Source organism: Rutidosis leptorrhynchoides, chromosome 5, assembly GCF_046630445.1.
Source record: "Rutidosis leptorrhynchoides isolate AG116_Rl617_1_P2 chromosome 5, CSIRO_AGI_Rlap_v1, whole genome shotgun sequence".
Classification (NCBI taxonomy): Eukaryota; Viridiplantae; Streptophyta; class Magnoliopsida; order Asterales; family Asteraceae; genus Rutidosis; species Rutidosis leptorrhynchoides.
The window spans coordinates 96838466-96864846 of NC_092337.1; the positions used below are offsets into that span (position 1 = coordinate 96838466).

At 33.2% G+C, this 26381-nt stretch overlaps 1 protein-coding gene across 1 annotated transcript in view; it reads left to right on the forward strand.

Annotated features, from left to right (window-relative positions):
* The window catches only part of LOC139848857 (uncharacterized), a 66319-nt gene extending 51430 nt beyond the window's left edge, over positions 1-14889 (forward strand). The window contains exons 6-7 of the mRNA XM_071838544.1: positions 14195-14268; positions 14875-14889. Of these exons, the coding sequence (XP_071694645.1) occupies positions 14195-14268; positions 14875-14889 (89 nt within the window). The remainder of the gene's footprint in view (positions 1-14194; positions 14269-14874) is intronic.
* Positions 14890-26381: the final 11492 nt, after the last annotated feature.

Consider the following 26381-nt stretch of genomic DNA (forward strand, 5'->3'; position numbering starts at 1 on the left):
GGTTGCTCACGGATTTTTCTTGGCGACCAAACACGACGAGCACTTTCCCAGGAGGTCACCCATCCTGGTAGTGCTCTCGCATAAGCACGCTTAACTGCAGAGTTCTCATGGGATCTGCTGCGCTTGCGGTCCCAAAATGCGTCATGCTAGGAAAGGTCTCCACACCCTTATAAGGCATGCTTCGTTCCCCTCTCCAACCGATGTGGGATGGATGTAACACGGATGTTACAATCCTCCCCCCTAATGGGACACAGCGTCCTCGCTGTGCACGTTTGGTCCGGGGCCTGGCTCTGATACCATCTGTAACACCCCAGGTAAAACGTTCCCCGTAGCATGATATTGTCCGCTTTGCAGAGATAGGGACGTACCCTTGTCTCCCCCGTAGGTTGCTCACGGATTTTTCTTGGCGACCAAACACGACGAGCACTTTTCCAGGAGGTCACCCATCCTGGTAGTGCTCTCGCATAAGCACGCTTAACTGCAGAGTTCTCATGGGATCTGCTGCGCTTGCGGTCCCAAAACGCGTCATGCTAGGAAAGGTCTCCACACCCTTATAAGGCATGCTTCGTTCCCCTCTCCAACCGATGTGGGATGGATGTAACACGGATGTTACAATATCCCGTTCTTATTGATTAAAAACTTTCCATATTAATTGATTTCGTTGCGAGGTTTTGACCTCTATATGAGACGTTTTTCAAAGACTGCATTCATTTTTAAAACAAACCATAACCTTTATTTCATAAATAAAGGTTTAAAAAGCTTTACGTAGATTATCAAATAATGATAATCTAAAATATCCTGTTTACACACGACCATTACATAATGGTTTACAATACAAATATGTTACATCGAAATCAGTTTCTTGAATGCAGTTTTTACACAATATCATACAAACATGGACTCCAAATCTTGTCCTTATTTTAGTATGCAACAGTGGAAGCTCTTAATATTCACCTGAGAATAAACATGCTTTAAACGTCAACAAAAATGTTGGTGAGTTATAGGTTTAACCTATATATATCAAATCGTAACAATAGACCACAAGATTTCATATTTCAATACACATCCCATACATAGAGATAAAAATCATTCATATGGTGAACACCTGGTAACCGACATTAACAAGATGCATATATAAGAATATCCCCATCATTCCGGGACACCCTTCGGATATGATATAAATTTCGAAGTACTAAAGCATCCGGTACTTTGGATGGGGTTTGTTAGGCCCAATAGATCTATCTTTAGGATTCGCGTCAATTAGTGTGTCTGTTCCCTAATTCTTAGATTACCAGACTTAATAAAAAGGGGCATATTCGATTTCGATAATTCAACCATAGAATGTAGTTTCACGTACTTGTGTCTATTTTTGTAAATCGTTTATAAAACCTGCATGTATTCTCATCCCAAAAATATTAGATTTTAAAAGTGGGACTATAACTCACTTTCACAGATTTTTACTTCGTCGAGAAGTAAGACTTGGCCACTGTTGATTCACGAACCTATAACAAAATATACATATATATTAAAGTATGTTCAAAATTTATTTTCAACACTTTTAATATATTTTGATGTTTTAAGTTTATTAAGTCAGCTGTCCTCGTTAGTAACCTACAACTAGTTGTCCACAGTTAGATGTACAGAAATAAATCGATAAATATTATCTTGAATCAATCCACGACCCAGTGTATACGTATCTCAGTATTGATCACAACTCAAACTATATATATTTTGGAATCAACCTCAACCCTGTATAGCTAACTCCAACATTCATATATAGAGTGTCTATGGTTGTTCCGAAATATATATAGATGTGTCGACATGATAGGTTAAAACATTGTATACGTGTCTATGGTATCTCAAGATTACATAATATACAATACAAGTTGATTAAGTTATGGTTGGAATAGATTTGTTACCAATTTTCACGTAGCTAAAATGAGAAAAATTATCCAATCTTGTTTTACCCATAACTTCTTCATTTTAAATCCGTTTTGAGTGAATCAAATTGCTATGGTTTCATATTGAACTCTATTTTATGAATCTAAACAGAAAAAGTATAGGTTTATAGTCCGAAGAATAAGTTACAAGTCATTTTTGTAAAGGTAGTCATTTCAGTCGAAAGAACGACGTCTAGATGACCATTTTAGAAAACATACTTCCACTTTGAGTTTAACCATAATTTTTAGATATAGTTTCATGTTCATAATAAAAATCATTTTCTCAGAATAACAACTTTTAAATCAAAATTTATCATAGTTTTTAATTAACTAACCCAAAATAGCCCGCGGTGTTACTACGACGGCGTAAATCTGGTTTTACGGTGTTTTTCGTGTTTCCAGGTTTTAAATCATTAAGTTAGCATATCATATAGATATAGAACATGTGTTTAGTTAATTTTAAAAGTCAAGTTAGAAGGATTAACTTTTGTTTGCGAACAAGTTTAGAATTAACTAAACTATGTTCTAGTGATTACGAGTTTAAACCTTCGAATAAGATAGTTTTATATATATGAATCGAATGATGTTATGAACATCATTACTACCTCAAGTTTAGTAGTTAAACCTATTGGAAGTGACAAGAAATGATCTAGCTTCAAAGGATCTTGGATGGCTTGAAAGTTCTTGAAGTAGGATCATGACACAAAAACTAGTTCAAGTAAGATTTTTACTCGAATTAAGATAGTTTATAGTTATAGAAATTGAATCAAAGTTTGAATATGAATATTACCTTGAATAAGAAAGATAACCTACTGTATATAACAAAGGTTTCTTGATCTTAGATGATTACTTGGAATGAATTAGAAAGCTTTGAAGTAAATTAGTAAACTTGAAGGGATTTTTGAAGTGTTCTTGAAGTGTTCTTCCTACGATGATTATAGCTTGATTCTTGAAGTGATTTTTGATGAAGATGATGATTAACTACTGGAAAAATACGTTCATAATAGTGTGGGTGTGTTGAGAGAGAATTAGAAAGAGAATTGGAAGTGAAATGGAGTGAATGATGAGTGGTAATTGGTGAGTGGTGAGTGGGGTTAAAAGGAGTTCTAGTTAGTTGACTAGCTCATGGTAGAAGTTAAAATTGATTAGTCATACATGACATAATCAAGAGTGGAATCCCATGCTAGTTCCTATTGGTATATACCCATAGTAAGTACGTTTTGAAGCTGTGTATAATACGGGTAAAAATACGACTAGAATTCTTGATGAAAGAAAAGAATGGGAAAGTAACTGTAACCATTTTAGTTAAGTATGAGTGTTTTGATATATGTCTTGAAGTCTTCCAAAAGTATTTTAATACATCTAAATACACTACATGTATATACATTTTAACTGAGTCGTTAAGTCATCGTTAGTCGTTACATGTAAGTGTTGTTTTGAAACCTTTAAGTTAACGATCTCAATTAATGTTGTTAACCCATTGTTTATTATATCTAATGAGATGTTAAATTATTATATTATCATGATATTATGATATATTAATATATCTTAATATGATATATATACATTTAAATGTCGTTACAACGATAATCGTTACATATATGTCTCGTTTCGAAATCCTTAAGTTAGTAGTCTTGTTTATATGTATATAACTCATTGTTAATATACTTATGGAGATACTTACTTATCATAATCTCATGTTAACCATATGTATATCCATATATATATATCGTCATGTCGTTTTTACAAGTTTTAACGTTCGTGAATCGCCGGTCAACTTGGGTGGTCAATTGTCTATATGAAACATATTTCAATTAATCAAGTCTTAACAAGTTTGATTGCTTAACATGTTGGAAACATTTAATCATGTAAATATCAATCTCAATTAAAATATATAAACATGAAAAAGTTCGGGTCACTACAGTACCTACCCGTTAAATAAATTTCGTCCCGAAATTTTAAGTTGTTGAAGGTGTTGACGAATCTTCTGGAAATAGATGCGGGTATTTCTTCTTCATCTGATCTTCACGCTCCCAGGTGAACTCGGGTCCTCTACGAGCATTCCATCGAACCTTAACAATTGGTATCTTGTTTTGCTTAAGTCTTTTAACCTCACGATCTATTATTTCGACGGGTTCTTCGATGAATTGGAGTTTTTCGTTGATTTGGATTTCATCTAACGGAATAGTGAGATCTTCTTTAGCAAAACATTTCTTCAAATTCGAGACGTGGAAAGTGTTATGTACAGCCGCGAGTTGTTGAGGTAACTCAAGTCGGTAAGCTACTGGTCCGACACGATCAATAATCTTGAATGGTCCAATATACCTTGGATTTAATTTCCCTCGTTTACCAAATCGAACAACGCCTTTCCAAGGTGCAACTTTAAGCATGACCATCTCTCCAATTTCAAATTCTATATCTTTTCTTTTAATGTCAGCGTAGCTCTTTTGTCGACTTTAGGCGGTTTTCAACCGTTGTTGAATTTGGATGATCTTCTCGGTAGTTTCTTGTATAATCTCCGGACCCGTAATCTATCTATCCCCCACTTCACTCCAACAAATCGGAGACCTGCACTTTCTACCATAAAGTGCTTCAAACGGCGCCATCTCAATGCTTGAATGGTAGCTGTTGTTGTAGGAAAATTCTGCTAACGGTAGATGTCGATCCCAACTGTTTCCGAAATCAATAACACATGCTCGTAGCATGTCTTCAAGCGTTTGTATCATCCTTTCGCTCTGCCCATCAGTTTGTGGATGATAGGCAGTACTCATGTCTAGACGAGTTCCTAATGCTTGCTGTAATGTCTGCCAGAATCTTGAAATAAATCTGCCATCCCTATCAGAGATAATAGAGATTGGTATGCCATGTCTGGAGATGACTTCCTTCAAATACAGTCGTGCTAACTTTTCCATCTTGTCATCTTCTCTTATTGGCAGGAAGTGTGCTGATTTGGTGAGACGATCAACTATTACCCAAATAGTATCAAAACCACTTACAGTCCTTGGCAATTTAGTGATGAAATCCATGGTAATGTTTTCCCATTTCCATTCTGGGATTTCGGGTTGTTGAAGTAGACCTGATGGTTTCTGATGCTCAGCTTTGACCTTAGAACACGTCAAACATTCTCCTACGTATTTAGCAACATCGGCTTTCATACCCGGCCACCAAAAATGTTTCTTGAGATCCTTGTACATCTTCCCCATTCCAGGATGTATTGAGTATCTGGTTTTATGAGCTTCTCTAAGTACCATTTCTCTCATATCTCCAAATTTTAGTACCCAAATCCTTTCAGCCCTATACCGGGTTCCGTCTTCCCGAATATTAAGATGCTTCTCCGATCCTTTGGGTAGGTTTTCCTTTAAATTTCCCTCTTTTAAAACTCCTTGTTGCGCCTCCTTTATTTGAGTAGTAAGGTTATTATGAATCATTATATTCATAGATTTTACTCGAATGGGTTCTCTGTCCTTCCCGCTCAAGGCATCGGCTACCACATTTGCCTTCCCCGGGTGGTAACGAATCTCAAAGTCGTAATCATTCAATAATTCAATCCACCTTCGCTGCCTCATATTCAGTTGTTTTTGATTAAATATGTGTTGAAGACTTTTGTGGTCGGTATATATAATACTTTTGACCCCATATAAGTAGTGCCTCCAAGTCTTTAATGCAAAAACAACCGCGCCTAATTCCAAATCATGCGTCGTATAATTTTGTTCGTGAATCTTCAATTGTCTAGACGCATAAGCAATCACCTTCGTTCGTTGCATTAATAACAACCGAGACCTTGCTTTGATGCGTCACAATAAATCACAAAATCATCATTCCCTTCAGGCAATGACAATATAGGTGCCGTAGTTAGCTTTTTCTTCAATAACTGAAACGCTTTCTCCTGTTCATCATTCCATTCAAATTTCTTCCCTTTATGCGTTAATGCAGTCAAGGGTTTTGCTATTCTGGAAAAGTCTTGGATGAACCTTCTGTAGTAACCAGCTAGTCCTAAAAACTGGCGTATGTGTTTCGGAGTTTTCGGGGTTTCCCACTTTTCAACAGTTTCTATCTTTGCCGGATCTACCTTAATACCTTCTTTGTTCACTATGTGACCGAGGAATTGAACTTCTTCCAACCAAAATGCACACTTTGAAAACTTAGCGTACAATTCTTCCTTCCTCAATACTTCTAACACCTTTCTCAAATGTTCACCGTGTTCTTGGTCATTCTTTGAGTAAATAAGTATGTCATCAATGAAAACAATGACAAACTTGTCAAGGTATGGTCCACACACTCGGTTCATAAGGTCCATGAACACAGCTGGTGCATTAGTTAAACCAAACGGCATGACCATAAACTCGTAATGACCGTAACGTGTTCTGAAAGCAGTCTTTGGAATATCATCTTCTTTCACCCGCATTTGATGATACCCGGAACGTAAGTCAATCTTTGAATAAACAGACGAGCCTTGTAGTTGATCAAATAAGTCGTCGATTCTCGGTAGTGGGTAGCGGTTCTTGATGGTAAGTTTGTTCAACTCTCGGTAGTCGATACACAACCTGAATGTACCATCTTTCTTCTTGACAAACAAAACAGGAGCTCCCCACGGTGATGTGCTTGGTCGAATGAAACCACGCTCTAAAAGTTCTTGTAATTGGCTTTGCAGTTCTTTCATCTCGCTGGGTGCGAGTCTGTAAGGAGCACGAGCTATTGGTGCAGCTCCTGGTACAAGATCTATTTGAAATTCAATGGATCGATGTGGGGGTAATCCCGGTAATTCTTTCGGAAATACATCGGGAAATTATTTTGCAATGGGAACATCATTGATGCTCTTTTCTTCAGTTTGTACTTTCTCGTCGTGTGCTAGAACAGCATAGCAACCTTTTCTTATTAGTTTTTGTGCCTTCAAATTACTAATAAGATGTAACTTCGTGTTGCCCTTTTCTCCGTACACCATTAAGGGTTTTCCTTTTTCTCGTATAATGCGAATTGCATTTTTGTAACAAACGATCTCTGCTTTCACTTCTTTCAACCAGTCCATACCGATTATCACATCAAAACTCCCTAACTCTACTGGTATCAAATCAATCTTAAATGTTTCGCTAACCAGTTTAATTTCTAGATTCCGACATATATTATCTGCTGAAATTAATTTACCATTTGCTAATTCGAGTAAAAATTTACTATCCAAAGGCGTCAATGGACAACTTAATTTAGCACAAAAATCTCTACTCATATAGCTTATATCCGCACCCGAATCAAATAAAACGTAAGAAGATTTATTGTCAATAAGAAACGTACCCGTAACAAGCTCCGGGTCTTCCTGTGCCTCTGCCGCATTAATATTAAAAACTCTTCCGCGGCCTTATCCATTCTTGTTCTCCTGGTTCGGGCAATTTCTAATGATGTGGCCCGGTTTTCCACATTTATAACAAACTACATTGGCATAACTTGCTCCGACACTACTTGCTCCGCCATTACTCGTTCCGACACCATTTGTTCCTTTCGTTCTATTAACCCCTGGTCCGTAGACCTCACACTTCACCGCGCTATGACCATTTCTTTTACACTTGTTGCAAAATTTGGTGCAGAACCCCGAGTGATACTTTTCACACCTTTGGCATAGCTGCTTCTGATTGTTGTTGTTGTTGTTGCGGTTATTATTGTTGTTGGGATGATTGTTGTAGTTGCTGCTGCTGTTGTTGTTGTTGTTGTTGTTGTTGTTGTTGTTGTTGTTGTTGTTGTTGTTGTTGTTGTTGTTGTTGTTGTTGTTGTTGTTGTTGTTGGGCCGTTTGTTGTAGTTGCGATTGATGTTGCGATTGCTGGGATAATTGTTGCGATTATTGTTGTAATTGCTGTTGTTGTTGTATTGGTGATTCTTATCACCGTTTTCCTCCCACTTTCTTTTGACTTACTTCACATTGGTCTCTTCAGCAGTCTGTTCTTTAATTCTTTCTTCAATATGGTTCACTAGTTTGTGAGCCATTCTACATGCCTGTTATATGGAGGCGGGCTCGTGTGAACTTATATCTTCTTGGATTCTTTCCAGTAATCCTTTCACAAACGCGTCGATCTTCTCTTCCTCATCTTCGAATGCTCCCGGACACAATAGGCACAATTCTGTGAATCGTCTTTCGTACATGGTAATATCAAATCCTTGGGTTCGTAACTCTCTAAGTTCTGTCTTGAGCTTATTGACCTCGGTTCTGGGACGGTACTTCTCGTTCATCAAGTGCTTGAATGCTGACCACGGTAGTGCGTACGCATCGTCTTGTCCCACTTGCTCTAGATAGGTATTCCACCATGTTAACGCAGAACCTGTGAAGGTATGCGTAGCGTACTTCACTTTGTCCTCTTCAGTACACTTACTTATGGCAAACACCGATTTGACCTTCTCGGTCCACCGTTTCAATCTGATCGGTCCTTCGGTTCCATCAAATTCCAAAGGTTTGCAGGCAGTGAATTCTTTGTAGGTGCATCCTACACGATTTCCTGTACTGCTAGATCCAAGGTTATTGTTGGTATGTAGCGCAGCCTGTACTGCGGCTATTTGAAGCTAGAAAAGTACGGAATTCCTCTTCATTCATATTCACGGTGTGTCGAGTAGTCGGTGCCATTTCCTTCAAAATAGTCAAATGGAACAAGTTAATCATACAGAATATTAAGAGTAGTTAATAGTATTTCGTAGCATAATATGAACTCATTTATAAAAGATTTTTCTTCATATTAGCGTTTTATAAGTTTAAATTCGGGTAGTACCGACCCGTTAAGTTCATACTTAGTAACTAATATACAATTCAACTACTACAATTCTATATGAAAAACTGATTATAATAATATTTCGCGTTCAAACTTTTACACAATATTTTACAAACTTACAATACCGCTTATTTTACATATAGCATGAAATATAGCACACAATAAATTTGATACAAGATGGTTGTGAAGATAATTCTAGCTAGTACACAAGTCGTTCATCAAAGGCAATAAAGACACGTAATTCATACGTCCAGAAACAAGTCATGCATTCTGGTTTTACTAGGATTACTTCCCATCCTTGGTCTTGTGAAACATAACCGTTATGGCCGTTGATAAGACAGCGTGTTGTAACGTCGTCAAAGGGACGAGGGTTACGTAATGTCCAACAGTCCCGTAACAATCTAAAAACCTCATTTCTTACCCCAATTACCGACTCCGTCACTTGTGGGAACGTTTTGTTTAATAGTTGTAGCCCGATGTTCTTGTTCTCACTTTGGTGAGAAGCGAACATTACTAATCCGTAAGCATAACATGCTTCTTTATGTTACATGTTAGCCGCTTTTTCTAAATCACGAAGTCCAATATTCGGATATATTGAGTCAAAATAATTTCTTAACCCATTGCGTAAAATAGCATTTGGGTTCCCCGCAATATATGCGTCAAAGTAAACACATCGTAACTTATGGATTTCCCAATGTGATATCCCCCATCTTTCGAACGAAAGCCTTTTATAAACCAAGGCATACTTGGAACGTTCTTCGAATGTCTTACAAACTGATCTCGCCTTAAATAGTTGTGCCGAAGAATTCTGACCGACTCTAGACAAGATTTCATCAATCATGTCTCCGGGTAGGTCTCTTAAAATATTGGGTTGTCTATCCATTTTGTGTTTTTATACTGTAAAATAGACAAGAGTTAGATTCATAAAAAAAAATACTTATTAATACAAGCAATTTGTACATATATCATAAAGCATAAGCACACTATATTACATATATTACACCACACGAATACAACTATCTTATTCCGACTCGCTTGTTTCTTCTTCTTCGGTTTTGGTTCGTTTTGCCAAGTTTCTAGGGATATATGGTGTTCCCCTAATACGAGCCGTAATTTTCCACATTGGTTTAGAAAAACCTGGTGGTTTAGAGGTTCCCGGGTCATTGTTACAACTTAAGGACTTCGGGGGTTGACGATACATATAAAGTTCATCGGGGTTGGAATTAGATTTCTCTATTTTTATGCTCTTTCCCTTATTATTTTCTTTTGACTTTTTAAATTCAGTTGGGGTAATTTCTATAACATCATCGGAATTCTCGTCGGAATCCGATTCATCGGAGAATTGGTAATCCTCCCAATATTTTGCTTCCTTGGCGGAAACACCATTGACCATAATTAACCTTGGTCGGTTGGATGAGGATTTTCTTTTACTTAACCGTTTTATTATTTCCCCCACCGGTTCTATTTCTTCATCCGGTTCCTCCTCTTCCGGTTCTGATTCTTCTTCCGGTTCCGACTCTTCTTCCGGTTCCTCTTCGGGAACTTGTGAATCAGTCCACGAATCATTCCAATTTACATTTGACTCTTCATTATTATTAGGTGAGTCAATGGGACTTGTTCTAGAGGTAGACATCTATCACATAATATCAAACGCGTTAAGAGATTAATATATCACATAATATTCACATGTTAAAAATATATAGTTTCCAACAAAATTTGTTAAGCAATCATTTTTCAAGTAAACACGGTCGAAGTCCAGACTCACTAATGCATCCTAACAAACTTGATAAGACACACTAATGCAAAATTCTGGTTCTCTAAGACCAACGCTCGGATACCAACTGAAATGTCCCGTTCTTATTGATTAAAAACGTTCCATATTAATTGATTTCGTTGCGAGGTTTTGACCTCTATATGAGACGTTTTTCAAAGACTGCATTCATTTTTAAAACAAACCATAACCTTTATTTCATAAATAAAGGTTTAAAAAGCTTTACGTAGATTATCAAATAATGATAATCTAAAATATCCTGTTTACACACGACCATTACATAATGGTTTACAATACAAATATGTTACATCGAAATCAGTTTCTTGAATGCAGTTTTTACACAATATCATACAAACATGGACTCCAAATCTTGTCCTTATTTTAGTATGCAACAGTGGAAGCTCTTAATATTCACCTGAGAATAAACATGCTTTAAACGTCAACAAAAATGTTGGTGAGTTATAGGTTTAACCTATATATATCAAATCGTAACAATAGACCACAAGATTTCATATTTCAATACACATCCCATACATAGAGATAAAAATCATTCATATGGTGAACACCTGGTAACCGACATTAACAAGATGCATATATAAGAATATCCCCATCATTCCGGGACACCCTTCGGATATGATATAAATTTCGAAGTACTAAAGCATCCGGTACTTTAGATGGGGTTTGTTAGGCCCAATAGATCTATCTTTAGGATTCGCGTCAATTAGGGTGTCTGTTCCCTAATTCTTAGATTACAAGACTTAATAAAAAGGGGCATATTCGATTTCGATAATTCAACCATAGAATGTAGTTTCACGTACTTATGTCTATTTTTGTAAATCGTTTATAAAACCTGCATGTATTCTCATCCCAAAAATATTAGATTTTAAAAGTGGGACTATAACTCACTTTCACAGATTTTTACTTCGTCGAGAAGTAAGACTTGGCCACTATTGATTCACGAACCTATAACAATATATACATATATATTAAAGTATGTTCAAAATATATTTACAACACTTTTAATATATTTTGATGTTTTAAGTTTATTAAGTCAGCTGTCCTCGTTAGTAACCTACAACTAGTTGTCCACAGTTAGATGTACAGAAATAAATCGATAAATATTATCTTGAATCAATCCACGACCCAGTGTATACGTATCTCAGTATTGATCACAACTCAAACTATATATATTTTGGAATCAACCTCAACCCTGTATAGCTAACTCCAACATTCATATATAGAGTGTCTATGGTTGTTTCGAAATATATATAGATGTGTCGACATGATAGGTTGAAACATTGTATACGTGTCTATGGTATCTCAAGATTACATAATATACAATACAAGTTGATTAAGTTATGTTGGAATAGATTTGTTACCAATTTTCACGTAGCTAAAATGAGAAAAATTTTCCAATCTTGTTTTACCCATAACTTCTTCATTTTAAATCCGTTTTGAGTGAATCAAATTGCTATGGTTTCATATTGAACTCTATTTTATGAATATAAACAGAAAAAGTATAGGTTTATAGTCAGAAGAATAAGTTACAAGTCGTTTTTGTAAAGGTAGTCATTTCAGTCGAAAGAACGACGTCTAGATGACCATTTTAGAAAACATACTTCCACTTTGAGTTTAACCATAATTTTTGGATATAGTTTCATGTTCATAATAAAAATCATTTTCTCAGAATAACAACTTTTAAATCAAAGTTTATCATAGTTTTTAATTAACTAACCCAAAATAGCCCGCGGTGTTACTACGACGGCGTAAATCCGGTTTTACGGTGTTTTTCGTGTTTCCAGGTTTTAAATCATTAAGTTAGCATATCATATAGATATAGAACATGTGTTTAGTTAATTTTAAAAGTCAAGTTAGAAGGATTAACTTTTGTTTGCGAACAAGTTTAGAATTAACTAAACTATGTTCTAGTGATTACGAGTTTAAACCTTCGAATAAGATAGTTTTATATATATGAATCGAATGCTGTTATGAACATCATTACTATCTCAAGTTTAGTAGGTAAAACTACTGGAAGTGACAAGAAATGATCTAGCTTCAAAGGATCTTGGATGGCTTGAAAGTTCTTGAAGTAGGATCATGACACAAAAACAAGTTCAAGTAAGATTTTTACTCGAATTAAGATAGTTTATAGTTATAGAAATTGAATCAAAGTTTGAATATGAATATTACCTTGAATAAGAAAGATAACCTACTGTATATAACAAAGGTTTCTTGATCTTAGATGATTACTTGGAATGGATTAGAAAGCTTGGAAGTAAATTAGTAAACTTGAAGGGATTTTTGAAGTGTTCTTGAAGTGTTCTTCCTATGATGATTATAGCTTGATTCTTGAAGTGATTTTTGATGAAGATGATGATTAACTACTGGAAAAATACGTTCATAATAGTGTGGGTGTGTTGAGAGAGAATTAGAAAGAGAATTGGAAGTGAAATGGAGTGAATGATGAGTGGTAATTGGTGAGTGGTGAGTGGGGTTAAAAGGAGTTCTAGTTAGTTGACTAGCTCATGGTAGAAGTTAAAATTGATTAGTCATACATGACATAATCAAGAGTGGAATCCCATGCTAGTTCCTATTGGTATATACCCATAGTAAGTACGTTTTGAAGCTGTGTATAATAAGGGTAAAAATACGACTAGAATTCTTGATGAAAGAAAAGAATGGGAAAGTAACTGTTACCATTTTCGTTAAGTATGAGTGTTTTGATATATGTCTTGAAGTCTTCCAAAAGTATTTTAATACATCTAAATACACTACATGTATATACATTTTAACTGAGTCGTTAAGTCATCGTTAGTCGTTACATGTAAGTGTTGTTTTGAAACCTTTAAGTTAACGATCTCAATTAATGTTGTTAACCCATTGTTTATTATATCTAATGAGATGTTAAATTATTATATTATCATGATATTATGATATATTAATATATCTTAATATGATATATATACATTTAAATGTCGTTACAACGATAATCGTTACATATATGTCTCGTTTCGAAATCCTTAAGTTAGTAGTCTTGTTTATATGTATATAACTCATTGTTAATATACTTATGGAGATACTTACTTATCATAATCTCATGTTAACCATATGTATATCCATATATATATCGTCATGTCGTTTTTACAAGTTTTAACGTTCGTGAATCGCCGGTCAACTTGGGTGGTCAATTGTCTATATGAAACATATTTCAATTAATCAAGTCTTAACAAGTTTGATTGCTTAACATGTTGGAAACATTTAATCATGTAAATATCAATCTCAATTAATATATATAAACATGAAAAAGTTCGGGTCACTACAGTGAGTGCGATTACTTTGAAGTCCACTCTTTGTTGGCCACTTATGAGGATGCGGGAAGTGTTACCAATTGAGACCACACTTTTCGTTGACCACGTTCGGGTGTACATGGTGGTGCCATACGGGAGGTAACCTTTGTTGGTTATGTACACGGTTTGTTGATGCTAATCATTTGATGAGTGAATGGTTAACCATTTTTCCATTGTATGTTGTATTTTGGGTAGTGTAGCGTGTTACATTCATGTTTATGCAATTAACATGCTAGCTTGTACTTGGTTGTGTATATTTGCGTTAGTGGTGCTGTCTAGTATGCGGTTTGTGTAAGTTGTGTAAGTAAGTGATTTATGTATGTATGTATGCATATAAGTATTGCACTCAGTAAGTATTGTAGCTTACTCCTTCGTTGTTTACATTTTTATAGATTGGGCACATCGAAGGATAAGGGTAAGGATTTGGCCTAGCTTGCTTGTGGCGAATTTTGAGAAGACGCTTTTGGTAATGGTCCCGACGGTCATGCTCATACATGTGTGTTTTGGGATAAACAATGGTTAAAATTTATGAGTATTGTGTCCCCGATGATGTAAACACTTAACTTGATGTAATGTTTAAACTTGTACTAACTTTTGAACAAGGGATGGAATCAAATTGTGGTTGTGATGGTTATTATCAATGTTTTTAAAAATAAAAAATAAAAAAAAATGTGTCAAATCTTTACAAGTTGATTGTTAAATCGGTTTGGGGATCGTTTCAATCGTTGGATAATCTCATTCTCATAATGTAATCAAAGATGCATTTACATGTCAATTGAAACTCTAGTTTGATCTGTAAAACTTATTATAAAAAGTAGTTTCATTAATGGAGTATTACACAAATCATTTACTTTGTGTTAAAGAAGGAAGACATGAATTTTGAGACATATAACTATTTCTTTCCCTAACATGTGATGTGTTTTTTTTTTTTTCATTAAGATTGTCCAATCCGACTTATGATATTAGATTTATATATCACTGTTGATTTGACTTGATTGTGAGTGAATTGCATGAATGCTACATGTTTTTTTTTTTTTTTTTTTTTTTTTTTTTTTTTTTTTTACATTTACAGACAAAACGAATTTAACAAAACGAATTTAACAAAATAAACTAGCCATGATCATCATAAACACTCGGATTATCTAGCCATTGTGTCCAACCTAGAGAGATTTTTTTTCGAACGAGCATTTATCCAATGGAAACTTTTCATTACTTATTATTTCTATATATACTAAATGCCGTCCGACTTTTGGTCGTTTAACAAACCCAAAACGACAAAGGAAAAAGCCTAAAAAATACCCTTAGACTTTGAACAAAGTGCAATTTCAACCCTAAACCAGGGGTACAAAACGTAATATCGTTATTTTAATTAACAAACTCCACTCAAATTTTTAACGGGGCATATCTTCTCGCTCGCCGCACGTTAAATTTTTTAACACCACCATTCAACTCGAAATAACTTACGAACCCAACGCAACTAACTATATGCAAAACGGACACTTCGGGTCATCTTCCATACATAAACATACACCTACAATAAACAACCCAAACTACCAACATCATATCGATGGTTTCGTTTTCCTTTTTTACGCAATCTTCCTGGCGTTTAAAACGCACATGCCATTAGGTATAATAGGTACTAACCACGTGTATCCAAACACACCCGTCACAAAAGCGTCTTTAATTCTGTAAATATATAACACTACGTTAACTATGAATATGCAACCCGAAAGACCCCGCGGCATCGCGCGGGTCACTCTTACTAGTTTTAACTATGATAAATAATTTTAAGTCTTTAATTTTTTTCCCAATTTCGTTAATACAAAATTTAAATCATATCAATAAGATTAAGTTGTTTTCTCTATAACCTAGTGATGTTTATTAGTTCTATATTCTCTTTTTTTAGAGTAATCTTTAAAACTGAACTAATTGAATTCAGATTTTATAAACTGAAATTAAATTTGTATTAAACCGAAAATTAAATTTGAATTCAATTCAATTTTTGTTAAAATCAAAATGTCAAAAATCACAATTGAGCTAAAATAAAACAAAAAATAAATAAATTTGAATTCAATTATTTGAAATCTATAATAAAATATTAAATCAGATACGTAAAACGTACTGAAAATAGAATATGAATTTAGTTTCATTTTTCAAGTTTAATTCGACTTGTTTCTAATTCAACAATTTAAACTGAATATTAACGCACATGCTAATATTTCATTTATTTATTATACACGTGTTGTATTAATTTGAGAAACGTCTTATGTAAGTTGGCTTCAAGTGTTTGGCGGTTGGTCAGCTTATGGACAGGTATTGATTCCTTCGATATCCTCATGGAACGAGTGGGATCAATGGACCTCAAATTGGAGAGTTGCTGCTGATTCAAAAGATCAAATGGTGTTTATTTAGCTGTAACTTTATGGTGGTTATGAAGATTATGGAATAATGTCATTTTTGGTTAGGACGGATGAACTATTTGACCTTATTCGTAGTTTTTCTTTCTTTTGGATTAAGTATAGAGTCAAAAAATGTGTTAGATGGAATTCTTGATTTATTAAGGGGTTAGAGTTGTTCTTTTTAGCATCTTGGTAGTTTGATAAAAAAATAATTAGAAATTTAATAACAGAGGTCTTCCACTTGAATTAAACTTTAACGTTTGAAAGTGGATAATGTAGCTCAAATGTCATGTCCCAATTTTGGTGTTTACTTAGTTTCGACAATGAAATCTGAATAACATGCATTTTGCATTTAGACAGTCTCTTTTCCTCCTTTAAAACCCTTTGTTAGTATTGTGCTTGATTAATCAAAAGCACTATGGGCATCGTATCAAAAAACACAAATTCAGTTCAAATTTCCATTTATAACTTAAAATTCATTTAATAAACTCATTCATTTGTGCTTATACATAAGTATTAATTGGAATCTACATTTGTAGCTACACATAAGTTTTTTAGTTGATAGTTTTTTCTCTTTTTTTCTGTTTGTAGCTTGTTCGAAGGCTTTCGACGGGGCTGGAGTTTAGTTAGCTTTTGTTCGATTTATGTTCTTAGGTGTAGTTTTCTGCCTTCGAGCCCTGCTTACGTTTGCCTCGTGTCTCTTGTATTTTGGTTTTTTCTTTTCTCTTTTCGAGAAAGAATTAGTTATAAAGTTTGTTGGTGAATTTAGCATGATTCAACGTCATTTTAGTTGATTGGATTGCTAAGTTGAAAGTGCTCGAACCATTGAAACGCTACACAGATTTGGGGAGTGTGGAGTACACGTTCGTAAAGTGTAAAATGGTTTGAGGTTATGTTAGTGAGCTTGGAAATAATGTTTGGAATATTAGAAATGCGAAACGCGACTTGAAAGGCTAAATGCACTTGAAAATAAGCTTAAAAAGGTTTTTTAGTGTGCAGTAGCTTTAAGCCGCGGCGCGGCTTAAAGGGTGATTTTGAGGTCGAGAGTTTTTGGCATGTTTGGAAGTGTGGTGCTTTGTTAGCCCGCAGTACGACTCCTGGGTCCGCGGCACGGCTTAACACTGAACTCGCTGAAAATGTGTCTTTTCAACCCAAAAGGCACATTTGAATCCCAAACGTTTTGGGGTAGTTCCAGGGCATTTAATTTCAGTTTTTTCATGTTTTTAGACCATTTTAAGTCTAAATACATGAATATTAACTTCCAAGTCACTAATGGATATGAATCAAAGTTTGTGACTTTTCATGAAACCTTTTGACCCATTATAAATACACCCTTTGTGTATTTGAAAAAAGGTTCCAGATTTTTAATCTTTTCAAGCACACTTTCAACACAAACAAATAGAACTATATTCTTTGCAATTGTGGAGTTGATTTCTTTTAGCCAAGACATCAATTCATCTTTGTCTTATCCCAATCGAAACTTCGTGCAACCCGTGACTAAGTGGGTCGAAATATTCGATTATGAAAGTGTTCACACGATTCAAAGATCAATCCGGAGTCATTACCGTTTCAGGCACGAAGGCAATACTAACACCCCCGTTATATAACATGCTAATCGAATATTTGTGATTACTATGTCCGGAGAAACGGTGAAAGAAATTACTTCCAATTTGGTGTGAAGTTTGAAGGAATTGAATTGTGTTGATGTTAGAATTTTCATGGACTTATGGGCTTCATTTTAGATGTGCATAAGGGATTTTAATCATCAAGTTGATGGGTTGAAGATTCAAGTGATGGATCTACACATTGGTTGAGTCATCATGACAAGTACAAAATTTCTATTCATCTTGATTAATCTTTTGCCATGATTTTGATAAATAGAAATGCATGATGAATGGTTTGCATGAAATAATGATGATTTAATTCAAAGATTCATCATATGAAATAATTTGATCATGAATTTATGTTGGCATGAATAGATGACAGAATTTGTATGATTTATTTCATACATTAAAGTCATGGTATTATCTTTAGACATGCATGAGTTAATTGTTAATCCAATCTAGTTTGATTGATTTGGATATGTACAATTAATGGGATATGTTGGCCATTACATTTGATAATGAAATTCTGTATATGAATGAATGCATGGGATACACTTGCATTTTGATCAAATGTTTGACATGAAGTTTGATGTCAGAATTAACATATTATTTTATTAATAATATGGAATTACTTGGTGGCCACATAGTAGAATCTGTTGAAGATAAACAGATTTGTTCATGATGGTTAAGCTATAATTGGTTAAATTATGGCATAAACATGTAAATGAAACAATATGAAGAGTTGTGATCATGATTGCATGTATATTAGAATGATCTCATACATGGTTAAATACATGATTTATAATTTGTATGCATGATGACACATAGAAACTAGTTAACTGTTTTGTCTTTAATTTATTTCACATTTGAAGTGAATGTGTTGATACAATTATGCATGGATATGTGATGTCAATAAAAGAATGTGTTAATATATTCTTTGGAAATTGACATGGAAACCCCCATGATTGTTTATATATTCTTTAAATGTTGGCATAAACAACTCCCTATGGTTGTGGATATTATGATTGTTGGTAAAACAATGAATTGTTAGTAACAATTGTTAGACTACTTCACGAGTGTTTATAATCCGTTGGATAAGTCACAAGACAATATTGTATGATTGTAAAAGTGACTGATTTTGTTACTAAATAAAATGTCCATGGAATCTTTATTCATTGTTGATTTATGTCCATAAATCTTTTGATATCTATAAATATGGTACCAGTTAGTGAAACATATATATTGGATATGGAACAAGGATGAGATGTTTTTAATTGTTTCTAAATACCGGTATGCTATGGAAATTGGTGGTATGGTGTATGTGACTACATCAAGTGACTAATTTAGCATGGTGTTAGAAAGATTAAACATGGTCTAGTGGTATTCATTGTGATGGGACTTAAGTATTTTAATACTTGTAAAAGTCTATCATGGACTATGGTTTAATTTACAGTGAGAATCCTTAAAGCATATTAAGAATATATTGAATTAACTATTGATCAAGATGATGGTGCATGTATAAGTTATAGGAATTTACACTTGGTATAGATGAGACATCTTAGATCAAAAGGTTGATGTTGAGATTATTGAAATTGTAAACTTATTGTCATTGACTCTTGGTTTTAAGAAGTGGATTGACTAAGGGATATTTATAATTATGACCTTACCATCTAATGTAATGGTGACAATTATATACATAAGGATAATTGGGATACATTATCAAGGGTGTACAATTATATGTTTACATTGGTTTCTTGTGAAAAGTGGATATGTGCAGTGACTAATCAATCAATTGATTTGAGTACTCATAAGTTTCTTATGGTAAATTAAGGACCTGGTAAATCCTTGTTAAAGGATTGCAAAAGAAAGGAAATTGATTGAAGTCATAATGAATGAGATGAAAGCTCATGGTGATCCCTAGTTATGGGATGTCACGTGACTAAGGCATATATTTGAATGTACAAGTGAAAGTCTAGCTAGACACTTATGCCTTAGACAAATTGTGTTTCGTGAGGTTATCACGAATGAAGTGATGTATGTGAATTTTGTTGTATTACAACAAATTTGACTAAATCACTTGATAAAAATATTAGCCGGTAGTGCGCACAAGTTGGCTAATGTTGTGGGATTGAAGTCCATTTAGATCTTCCATAGTGGGATATCCAATTCCCTTATAGTACAATGCTAGGAGCTGAAATGCTGAATTCAATGAGAAAAGCCTACTATCTGAAGATTGGAACACATTTAATATATGATCCCAAAGTATGTATTCGGACCCGTTAGATAAAGAAGGTTGAAGATAAATACTTCTTAATAGTTCTCTTGAAAAATTGCATCGCGGGAGCAAGATTAAAGAAACTACCTATGTGAACATGAGGTTAACCCGCCTCAAGAAAGCTTGGGACTTATCTTTTGATATGTTCATGAGAGGATTGGGACACATGGCTTTTAACGTGTCGGGTTAATTGTAGAATGTATAAAACTAGTGTGTGTATTATCTACAGGTTTTCAAATGAATTGATGGGTTCAAACTATTAGAGCACCCTGATTTTCGAAATCTTTGCACGTGTAATATACTATGTGTAAATTCAATTCATGTGACATTTACACTTATGCATTAGTTTTCTGTTTGTTGGTATTTTAGTAATCAATGATCATACTAATATAGGGGGGATTTGTTGGTGGTTTTAGCATGATCTAACATCATTTTAGTTGATTGGATTGCTAAGTTGAAAGTGCTCGAACCATTGAAACGCTACACGGATTAGGGGAGTGTGGAGTACATGTTCATAAAGTGTAAAATGGTTTGACGTTATGTTAGTGAGCTTGGAAATAATGTCTGGAACATTAGAAATGCGAAACGTGACTTGAAAGGCTAAACGCACTTGGAAATAAGCTTTAAAAGGTTTTTTAGTGTGCAGTAGCTTTAAGCCGCTGCGCGGCTCCTGGGTCCGCGGCGCAGCGTAAAGGGTGATTTTGAGGTCGAAAGTTTTTGGCATGTTTGGAAGTGTGGTGCTTTGTTAGCCCGTTGCACGGCTCCTGGGCCCGCAGCGCGACTTAGCGTTGAACTCGCTGAAAAGGTGCCTTTTTAACCCAAAAGGCACATTTGAACCCCAAACGTTTTTGGGTTGTTCTAGGGCATTTAATTGCGGTTTTTTCATGTTTTTAGACCATTTTAAGTCTAAATACATGAATATTAACTTCCAAGTCACTAATGGGTATGAATCAAAGGTTGTGACTTTTCATGAAACCTTTTGACCCATTATAAATACACCCTTTGTGTATTTGAAAAAAAAGGTTCCAGATTTTTAATCTTTTCAAGCACACTTTCAACACAAATAAATAGAACTATATTCTCTGCAATTGCGGGGTTGATTTCTTTTAGCCAAGACATCAATTCATCTTTGTCTTATCCCAATTGAAACTTGGTTCAACCCGTGGCTAAGTGGGTCGAAATATTCGATTAGGAAAGTGTTCACACGATTCAAAGATCAATCCGGAGTCATTACCGTTTCAGGCACAAAGGCAATACTAACACCCCCGTTATATAACAAAGTTTTCGTTTTTTCATCAAAAAAATGGAATCTACATTAATTTTGAAAAATTATACTTCATTTACTGTGGTTATCACGTGGCTTTAGAAGTAAGATGGGCCAGTGGTGTAAATATACCGAGATCTCCCCGAGATCTCCCTCGAGATCTCGTTTTTAGAAGGCAACCGAGACGAGATGCTCATCTCCCGAGATTTCTCGATCAACGGGGTCAAACTTAGTCAAAGCCACGATTTATCGGATACATTTATATTTTATACGGAGTATTTATAAATATAATTTCTTATTTATCTTAAATCATAATATGTGTGTATGTGTTTGAAAATCTAATTAATGCCCTACTGTAGGGCATTAATTAGATTTGCAAACACACACACATATTACTATGATTTAAGATAAATAAGAAATTATAAGAAATTATATTTATAAATACTCCGTATAAAATATAAATGTATGTTATAAGAAATTCGAATCTTGGTAACATTCAAGATCGAATTAATTGAGCCCCTGTCTAAAGGGGGTGTCAATGTGCGCAATTCACCCGGTTATGAGTCTCGTCGTTTGGGGGCTCGTCATCCGGGAGTTTTACTCGCTAGTGGGGTCCGATGTAGTATCCGAACTAATATATATATATATATATATATATATATATATATATATATATATATATATATATATATATATATATATATATATATAACATCATGGCTAAGTAACTAGAGTGACTAAGTGGGGATAAGCAAAATCAATATTATATATATATATATATATATATATATATATATATATATATATATATATATATATATATATATATATATATATATATATATATATATATATATATATAGATTCATAAGTCTGCATCAAAATGCTCTCATAATCTATATTTGTATAAGTAAAAAACATTCGAAATCGTTAAAAAAATCAACGATGAATGATAATAATCGTGATGAATGGTTGATTTATCATTCATCTGAATAGTGATGTGTCACACCCCCCAAAATGGACCAGGGGTAATTGTGACCAATCATATCATAACACAGTTGTATAAACGAGAACGACTCTATATGGGACTTTTTAAATAAAACCTTTGTTAATAAAACAGCGGAAGCAGTAATACATGTTTACATTATTATTAAAACGTAAAATAAATGTTTATGAACTAAAATATAATATGTGATGTGGACTCCATGCAAGCATCAAATCTATCATCACAAAGTTGCAAACAGCTAGCTCAATCATCACCTGAGACAAAACATGCTTAAAGTGTCAACCAAAAAGGTTGAGTAAAATTCACAGGTTTATAAATAATATCCAAAGTTTTAGACCACAAGATTTAGTTTAAAGTTGATTGATATAGAAATATCAATCTAAAAGTGTTGCTGCATTTTGTAATATCGCTACTAAACAAGTTTACCTTATGACACCTTGTACTGTCAGTGTCGTGGAATCATTATTATGTAACCAAAGACCAACGGTCGAATGGTTAGAGACGTTACTCTCAATAGGCGTATTCACAATAATTAAGTTTGTATTTAAACGTAGCAATTAACGATATTACGGTAGGGATTTAGCATGAATCAAAGCATGACATCATAGTTAACAATTTAGTACTTGTGTCTAAGCGTAAGACAGTTATAAAGCAAGCATGTGTCTCACCCCAAAAGTTATAAAACAGTTATGAAACAGTAAAAAGTGGGGCTATGAAGTTCACCTTAGTAGCACAAAAGAGTATTCCACGAAAGAATTGAACGGAAGGACGTGACCGAGATCTCAACCTAGAGATAGAACGTATGATCAGACATTGCCTAACAGACAATAGTATATAGTACTATATTGATAGTAATGGTTCACTAAAGAATTTCCATTTTCGGAAGGTTACTATTTATGGAAAGTTTCCACTTATAGTAATTTTCCAATTTTAGAAAGTTCGGGTTAATCTTTAGCAAGACGTTGTATAACTTTACTCAAACTCCGTTGCTATCAAATAAGTCAGGAATGACCAGATGTAACCGGGGGCCCAGGACTCTTGACCAGAATCTAAGTCATGGCATTCGAGATCCACAAGCTTACCCATAAATGACAACCTAGACATCATTCACTTACGACCGTGAGTAGCGATGAAGTTCACATGAATTGTACATTATCTTTGATTAACCTTCACTTTAGGTTTATATGTTATTATATATGTTATATTATATTTATTAATGTATTAACAATTTGATTATCTTATATTATATACTATAAGTTATTATTATTAAATTAGTATAGTTATAAAATAAGTGTTTATTAATAATGTATTGTTATTAACTTACATTATAAGCATTATACTTTATTATATAGTATACTTAGTTATTAAGCATAAGTTATAATAATAATATTAATTTAGTATATGTAATATACTTATGTTAATCGAAAAGCATACTAATATATGTTAATTCGAATATTAATTCATTAAATATTATATTTATAAGTTTTATAAACTTAGTTAATTATATAATTCAGTAGGATATTTTATAAAAATAATTTTATCAAATTTTTGTATTTATTTCCCACTTTTCTTTATATATATACTCGGTTTATATTAATCAAATTTAATTAGGTAATAAATATTAAATCGATCTAAATAAATAATTTTATATTTTTTACAGGTTCTATATTATGTAAAAATGTTATAAAAATTATTAAATCAAATTTTATATCAAAATATTATTTATTTAATATTTTCTAATTATTTAACCATTGTAATCGGCCTATAATTAAATAAATAGGAAAAATAATTTAAAATTAATTTTTATATTTTTTTAAAGTATATAGTGATGCTACTAATCAGATAAAAATTTTATAAAAATATTTAATACACGTTTGTATTTATTTTGTATTTTCTTTATTATTTCTCCCGGTTTAGAATAATGCAAAAGTAAATTCTTTTTAAATACTAATCTTCCCATTTATTTAATTTTTATAATTTTTACTTGTTTATAAAAGTATAATAATCTCAAAAAAAATTTGTAATTATTTTTATTACTATTTAATATTTTATTACGAATTTTATATTGTTTTTATGTTTAAATACTACATAGTTCGTATTTAATTATAAATAATATTCCATAAATTATCAAAATTATTTTTATACATCATAATACTTATAATACTAATTATAACATGTAAAAATAATTTATATATATTAAATTCGAATTTTTAAAGAATATACAAAAAATAAAAGCAATTCGATAAAAAATATAGAAAATACCTCAAGTACTTTCCCAAGTTTGTGAGAGAGTTTTTCCAAAGATTTGATACAAGTTTTTATGAAATGGAAGTGGATATTTATAGGAAAAAAATGGTTGGTGAAAAGAAAAAATATAAATAAAATAAAGGTGCCAATTTTGACAAAAAATAAAAACATGTTAAAAATATTTTTAATAAGTTTTTGTTTTTGAAAATATTTAGTCAAAATTTATCGGCTCATTATTTAATTTATAAAAAAATACTCTTTTTTTTATAAGCTAAAAATATATATATAATGATTAAAATAACTTATTATTTAATTAATAATTATGTTTCATATAGTTTTAAATATAATACGCATTAATATTAATATTAACTAAAGTTATTTTATATAATTAGTGTAAACCTTAGTTAACAAAAAGTGTCGACTAAAAATAAATATTTGATCAATGTCAAATTTAATTATATATTACGTATGGATAACAACCCTATAGTCAAATTAGTCAATTCAGGTATGGAAATATGAGGGTTGTTATAGTACCTACCCGTTAAAAGAAATTTCGTCCTGAAATTTAGTTGTTGCCATTAATCGGTGTTGTTCGTACATAGACGAGGATATTTATGTTTTATTTGGTTTTCACGTTCCCAGGTATGCTCGGGGCCTTGCGTGAATTCCAACGGATAGAATATTGTTCTGTTTCAAGAATTAAAATCATATAAACCATAATTTCTACAAGTTCTTCTACGAAGTGCATTTTATTATTAATGCGAAGATCATTCAAAATGATGATGTTATACAAGTCATTTCAGTAAATTGGAAATATAAAATGTGTTATGAATAATATCGAGCTCATTTAAACCTTGAGCGTTTATGCCACCACGCTAGGGTAGACAAAATAAAGAGGAGTTCATGAAAATCATAGTCGTGAAATTTGATAGAGATTGTCATTCTTTACAACAAGAATGATGAATATGAGTTGAAAATATTGTTTTATCAACATTGAGTAATATGGATAAAACGATTCGATTATAGGAAGAGTATAAATGAAGTTATCTTAAAAGTTTGAAAAAAGGAAATATCAGTTTGCCTTAACTTTTGACATAATTAAAGGTGATTTCCGGAATTCAAGGGATTTAAAGGAAATCTTTATAATCTGTATAAGATTTGATTCTCCGGTAATTAAGGAAATTAAAATTGCCTTGATTGTTGTGTCTAGAATTTGCTATAAATTAGCTTCTTCTGTTTCATTATCTTCACCACTTCTATACTTTCTTTCTCGATTCATACTTCCAAAGATTGTGAAAATGCTCCATCCAGTTCTTATCCTGGATATTTTTCTGACTATCGTTTCTGTCATTCTTCTTTTTCATTTACCCCCAGAGGAATCTTTTTACTTCTACAATTACCTTGGGGTTATAGTATTTTTAATTCTCCCGTGTCTTTATGTTGCTATACGCATTGATATACATGGCTTGTAATTTCCGTGTTGTTATCGGGCTTTATATTTTCCCTTATATGTCGGAGCTTTATGCTTTTGTTTCTTCTTCCCGACTTCAAGTCAAGCGAATAATAGTCCAGAACTCGTAGGTATGAAGTTTCGAATGATCATAATTTATAAAGTAGAAAGGAAAGGTAATAGCACGATTTGATTTGTCAAATTACCAGAATATTCGAAAAAGACCGAATCATCAAGAAAAATATTTTCTTGATATGTTTAGAGGTTAAATAGAATGTAAGAGTCGTGTAACATGGCGAATGGTGATTTATACAGTTTATGAATCATCATCTTC